General features: G+C 40.8%; 1 protein-coding gene across 2 annotated transcripts; it reads right to left on the bottom strand.

Annotated features, from left to right (window-relative positions):
* Positions 1-265: 265 nt before the first annotated feature.
* Positions 266-3,631, bottom strand: LOC106563687 (sorting nexin-12). 2 transcript variants are annotated; one of them, XM_082958262.1, is made up of 5 exons: positions 3,255-3,631; positions 2,832-2,927; positions 2,451-2,575; positions 2,095-2,185; positions 266-1,872 (listed from the first exon to the last, which is right to left on the bottom strand). In XM_082958262.1, the coding sequence occupies exons 1-5, from the start codon at positions 3,417-3,419 to the stop codon at positions 1,867-1,869; spliced, it is 483 nt and encodes a 160-aa protein (XP_082814388.1). In that variant the 5' UTR covers positions 3,420-3,631; the 3' UTR covers positions 266-1,866. The 2 variants fall into 2 exon arrangements, with proteins under 2 accessions (XP_082814388.1, XP_013984962.1); XM_014129487.3 differs by having other exon boundaries at positions 266-1,631; positions 3,255-3,630.
* Between the last annotated feature and the right edge of the window lie 2,729 nt (positions 3,632-6,360).

The following is a 6,360-nucleotide window of genomic DNA, read 5'->3' as shown; positions in this document are numbered from 1 at the left end:
GGAAAATGCTTATAAAGGGAAAATACCTGGTTTATTAGAAAATATGACTTACTTTCAATTAAGAACTTAGTTTCCATAAACTAATCTCTTGGAGCAACAGGGACTATTCTACTTCCTTAATCAGCTGGACACATACGAGGCGACCTAAGAAATGACATTCTAGTTAAAAATCTAATTCAGGAAATAAACAGTATGGTCCTGTACAAGATGCATTAGGAAACACATATCCCGACATGAATTTGAAAAGAGCATTTAAAAGAGACAATTGGACATAGCCCTGCAGGCAGAGGGAATTTTATTTATGGTACAAACAAGGCAGCTCTTCTGAAAATGGAGATTAAATGTACATGATAATAATGAAGACAAAATACATAAGACAAAAAAGGCATTCAAGAAATACTTTAGGTCAATAAACTTCATGCCAAAAGCTTCTTTATCAATAAAAATGTGTGGATTATTCATCAGCCCCTTGTTTTCACAGTGGTTTGATTACCTGACATTACATTCCCATAAACAGACTGAAAACGATGCAAAGACTGATAATGAACAATTCAAGGCAAACAAAGATCTGATAATAAAAAGTAATCATAATAGAAAAATCTAACTGCAAGAGCATTTGGAAAGCCACAAATTCTTATTTCAATGGAAAATGCAAAGAAACATGGAATGTCATGTTAGAGGAAAACTATGGGAAGATCTCCCTTTAAAAAACATTTGTTTTCCAATGATGCTACATTTTGCTTAACTTTGGAAGGTACCATTGTTTACTGACATCCAGAGATTTTAATCATACAATTGGAGAAACAATTTTGGTTACTGTGGGTACCAAGGGACAGAGATACATTATGATTGAATACTTAAAGGTAAGAAATCAGACTATTACAAAAGTGAAACGTCTCCAGAAGGAATGACAGAAATAGGTATTTTTTCTTTATTGATGTGCGAAGAAAAATAGGTAACCCATTAACTGGAATGACAGAACCATGAACACATAATCCTTTAGGCTATGCTGGGCAGAGAGAGTATACCAATTTCCCCTCAAACAGCTATGTATTTTCTATTAGGTTATCATATATACTTTACACGTAGACACAGCCAGTCTTCTATGGATGAAGATCATTAGAGAGACAGATTGTGATTTGTGGATTAAATCATTCAAGAAAATAATTTATTGAGGGAGGGACAAAGACAAGTGAAACAAAACTAATGTCGCTGGGAGGTTGGGCAGATTATGAGGCATAGCTGGAATTGATACATAGAGGTGGACCCAACTACAGTGCCAAATGCAATGTTTTTTAGGGGGAAAATTCAGATACAGATTTTAAAAAAAATTGAATTTCTGTTTATATGTAAATCTGCAACAATGTACTAACTTCCCTGTAACACACCCCATTTAGTGTGCTTGGCTACACACATAACAGGGCTGCAGAGGGCCGTGAACCGGTGTTGCTGGGGTATCTAGAAGAATATACATGTATATACAGTACAAGGCATTAGAGAGACAGAGGCAGCTGTCAGAGGTGGCTGCGGCTGCAACGTGGATAGGGCTCTGTATGCTTTATCGGGACGAGGTGATAAATCAGACGGGTTCTGGCCGGTGCTATGCACATCTCGCCTCTGGATCACTGGATCTGGAGCCCAAACAATTGTGCCACATATGATCAGATATCATCTTTCCATTAGTGAAAGAGATGTTCCACACATTATGTAAAGTCAGGTCAGATTTTTTTTTTTTAATACTAATTAAGCAGCACAGATATAATAGCTGTGTGAACTGTCAGTAAAATCACAAGATTTTGTGGCCATGCTATCATCTGACTTCCAAAAGATTTGTGTTTAAAATGTAAATAGACAGTCAAACTTACTTCATACCTGTATAAAAAGAGAATAAATAGAATCAGTAAACACACCACTCAATTCACCATACACAGTAGTATATACACAACATATCAAATAAAACAAGTACTGCACTACTTTGAATGGCAAAGAGCTCAGTGGAAAAATAACAGAGGAGAGCAGAACAAGGAAGAAGAGCAGAAAGCAGTCATTTCCACACCCCATTGTCAAACCCAAGTCCAAACCCAACGGCCGTACCTTTCCGGGAATGTAGTTACGGTCAAGGCTCTCGTCCTGCAAAAACATGTGAAGACAGCGCTCGTTTTGAGCAAGAGGATGACCTGCAATTCTAGAAAAAAAGAGAAAGACATGAATTTATAGATAAAGATATGCATTTAAACATCTTGCCGACTGTGCATTTAAAAATGGTGTCTAAAAATATGACTGAGTTATCTACACCAGCAGAAGCCAATTCCAAATCTGCCACCACAACACTGTTTCAGCTTACTTCACATTATTACAAAAAAGTTGATCTTGGTTTGATCAAAATGTGTTTTCTCCTGGCATCGGTTGTCTCAAGATGATCCTCTAATGTTTAGTAAGTTAAGACCCACCTGTTGATGAACTGCTCAAGACCCACACGTCGCTCTTCGATGAAAGCCTCTTCAAAAATGCCTTCATCCCCACGGAAAGGTAGCTGTCTCTTCAGTGCCTTCCCAGGCAAGGGCGGCACTACAATCTGGAATAAATCAATAGCAATGCATTTAGTCCATAGCCGTTAAAATAGCTGATTAACTTAACCATGACTAATTAATTACAAAATTATTTCTCTAACTAATGACATTAGTAATGTAATAAGCAACTTATGTAGACGTCACCATTGAGAAAAACTCTACTGTAATGATATGTAGATACAGTATATATTATAGTCCATCAATATAGGTCCTACCAAAAATACATTTTACCCAAAAACAAATAGCTAATCCTTCACTCACCTTGCTGTCTCGCTCCAACTCATTCTTCAACCACTCAAAGTCACTGTATCTTCTTCGCACAATGGAATCCTTCAACTTAAAAATCGGCAGGTTTGTCTGCATTTAATGAAAACAGAAACAAGAATATTCTCGTCAAGAGACAGCCGACAAGTATATAACTAACGTTAGTTAACCCTGTTAGCCTAAAAGGGCTAGAAAGTTAACGTTACCTCAAAAGCTATTTTAATAACTTCCCTAGCTGACAATGCTAGGTTATCTAGCTAGTAGGCCCGTTCTTAATACCTCAGTGAGTAGGCCGGACTAAATCCCGGGCCTCGATTTTCATCCACCTAACGTTAGTAAGCTATAACTAATTAGCTAGCTGAAAATGTTTGTAGGTTTACCTTGATATCTAACGACAGATATTCATCTTCAGCAACCTACCCGCATACGGACTTCGTAAGTTGTGAAACGGTTCCGCCCGACTCCAACAGTTTGTGGGTCATAAACGTCAATTTCCAGAAAATTGCTGGGGGGACCATAAGCATCCGTCAGGTCCTGAGGCTTTGAATTTAACCGGCGAGTATCAGCCACTGTGGGATCTGACATTTTCCTTATCCGACAACCCAGTGAGTTCACGTCAGAACACTCAATACTGAGAAATAATTATTAGATCTCCCCTTTCATTAATTTGATGTGGTATGCCAATTTAAATGTGGTGTAAATGAATCTACCCAGATTTAGAGGGCCACCCTGTGCCCTCTCTCGCTACACACACCCAGCCACACTGAGGGAGTTCGATTAAGTGCACCGTGACGTAAAAAGGGTAAAAGCGGTGTCGAGGAGCACCCTCTCAAATGGAACAGTAATCTGCGCCAGTCGGCCATGTGTTTTATCAACAAGGCAACAGTATGTATCGTTCAAAAACAAACAGTATCTCCTTTCCTTAAAATAGATGCTCAAATGTTCCAACTAGTTTTCATTGGGAAGGTAGATAAAGACTTTTAAAAGAGCAATACATGTTGCATGTGAAAACACAGAATCCTACAAATTACTCCACGTGCTTAACCTTGGTTTTGAGCCGACTTTCGGTGTCGGCCTAAACGGGTTCTAAAACGAACGCAATCAACGCTAACCCGGTTCACCCCGGGAATGCCCGGGGAATTAATAGAATCCCCACACTGACTGAACGTGCCCCAGTATCTAATGCGATCAGTGATTCTGGAAATGTCATAAAATAGATTCAAACGCCTCAAACTTTAGACAAACATACTGTACATGTCATGCAGTGTTTTTAGTTGAAGTTTGTTATTTGTCAGATAAACTCATTCCTGGGGGGGGGGGCTAAAGAAAGCAGGGATCAAATGTGATTAATTTGAACACATGAGACACAATTCAAACATTGATTTATTCAAATATAGTTGTAAAATAAGCAAACAGAGGAATTAGCCAATTATAACAATTGCTTATATAACTATTTTCTTAAAACCGCATTGTTGGTTAAGGGCTTGTAAGTAAGCATTTCTTGGCTGATTCACATGATGTGTTGTTGTCTACACCTTCTTCCCTTTGTGCTGTTGTCTGTGCCCAATAATGTTTGTACCATGTTTTGTGTTGCTACCATGTTGTCATGTGGTGTTGCTACCATGCTGTGTTGTCACCATGCTGTGTTGTCATGTGTTTCTGCCATGCTATGTTGTTGTCGTCTTAGGTCTCTCTTTATGTAGTGTTGTGGTGTCTCTCTTGTTGTGATGTGCGTCTTGCACTATATTTTTATTTTGAATCCCCCGTCCCCGCAGGAGGCCATTTGCCTTTCGGTAGGCCGTCATTGTAAATAACTGACTTGCCTAGTTAAATAAAGGTTAAATAAAATAGAAATGTCACGGTAAATCAAATCAAATTGTATTTGTCACATGCGCCAAATACACCTTACAGTGAAATGCTTACTTACAAGCCCTTAACCAACAATGCTTTAAGAAGTTAAGAATAAAAAATAAAAAAGTGTTAATTAAAAAATGGATAAGTAAAAAATAGAAAATAGAAAATGAAAGTAACAAATAATTAAACAGCAGCCGTAAAATACCAAGCAAGGCTATATACAGGGGGTACCGGTACAGAGTCAATGTGCCGGGGGGGCATCGGTTAGTCGAGGTAATTGAGATAATATGTACATGTAGATAGAGTTAAAGTGACTACTTATAGATTATAAACAGAGAGTTGCAGCAGCGTAAAAGAGATGTCTGGGTATCCCTTTGATTAGCTGTTCATGAGTATTATGGCTTGAGGGTAGAAGCTATTAAGAAGCCTTTTGGACCTCGACTTGGCTCTCCGGTACCGCTTGCCGGTCGGTAGCAGAGAGAACAGTCTATGACGAGGGTGGCTGGAGTCTTTGAACATTTTTAGGGCCTTCCTCTGACACCGCCTGATATAGAGGTCCTGGATGGCAGGAAGTTTGGCCCCAGTGATGTACTGGGCCGTACGCACTACCCTCTGTAGTGCCTTGTGGTCGGAGGCCAAGCAGTTGCCATACCAGGCAGTGATGCAACCAGTCAGGATGCTCTCGATGGTGCAGCTGTAGAACCTTTTGAGGATCTCAGGACCCATGCCAAATCTTTTCAGTCTCCTGAGGGGGAATAGGCTTTGTCGTGCCCTCTTCAGGACTGTCTTAGTGTTTGGACCATGATAGTTTGTTGGTGGTGTTGACAACAAGGAACTTGAAGCTCTCAACCTGTTCCACTATAGCCCCGTCAATGAGAATGGGGGCGTACTCGATCCTCTTTTTCCTGTAGTCCACAATCATCTCCTTTGTCTTGATCACGTTGAGGGAGAGGTTGTTGTCCTGGCACCACACGACCAGGTCTCTGACCTCCTCCCTATAGGCTGTCTCATCGTTGTCGGTGATCAGGCCTACCACTGATGTGTCATCGGCAAACTTCATGATGGTGTTGGGAGTCGTGCCTGGCCATGCAGTCATAAGTGAACAGGGAGTACAGGAGGGCAATGAGCACGCACTCCTGAGGGGCCTCCGTGTTGAGGATCAGCGTGGCGGATGTGTTGTTCCCTTCCCTTACCACCTGGGGGCGGCCCGTCAGGAAGTCCAGGATCGATTTGCAGAGGGTGGTGTTTAGTCCCAGGGTCCTTAGCTTAGTGATGTGCTTTGATGGCACTATGGTGTGGAATGCTGAGCTGTAGTCAATGAATAGCAATTTCACATAGGTGTTCCTTTTGTCCAGGTGGGAAAGGGCAGTGTTGAGTGCAATAGAGATTGCATCATCTGTGCATCTGTTGGGGTGGTATGCAAATTGGAGTGGGTCTAATGTTTCTGGGATAATGGTGTTGATGTAAGCCATGACCTGCCTTACAAAGCACTTCATGGCTACAGACGTGAGTGCTATGGGTTGGTAGTCATTTAGGCAGGTTACCTTAGTGTTCTTGAGCATAGGGACTATCGTGGTCTGCTTGAAACATGTTGATATTACAGACACAGTCAGTGAAAAGACTTGCCAGTTGGTCAGCGCATGCTCGGAGTACACATCCTGGTAATCCGTCT

This window comes from Salmo salar, chromosome 11, assembly GCF_965601325.2.
Source record: "Salmo salar chromosome 11, fSalSal1, whole genome shotgun sequence".
NCBI lineage: Eukaryota > Metazoa > Chordata > Actinopteri > Salmoniformes > Salmonidae > Salmo > Salmo salar.
Note: the sequence above shows the minus strand (reverse complement) of the source record. Positions and strands in the feature narration are given on the sequence as shown.

Bases quoted from the DNA above. Each gene is read 5' to 3' on its own strand.
- LOC106563687 (XM_014129487.3), bottom strand. From the start codon at position 3,419: ATGTCAGATCCCACAGTGGCTGATACTCGCCGGTTAAATTCAAAGCCT. The intron at 2,928-3,254 runs GTAGGTTGCTGA...CATTAAATGCAG, and splicing joins CTTACGAAGTCCGTATGCGG to ACAAACCTGCCGATTTTTAA. The intron at 2,186-2,450 runs GTGGGTCTTAAC...CTTTTTTTCTAG, and splicing joins CTTGAGCAGTTCATCAACAG to AATTGCAGGTCATCCTCTTG.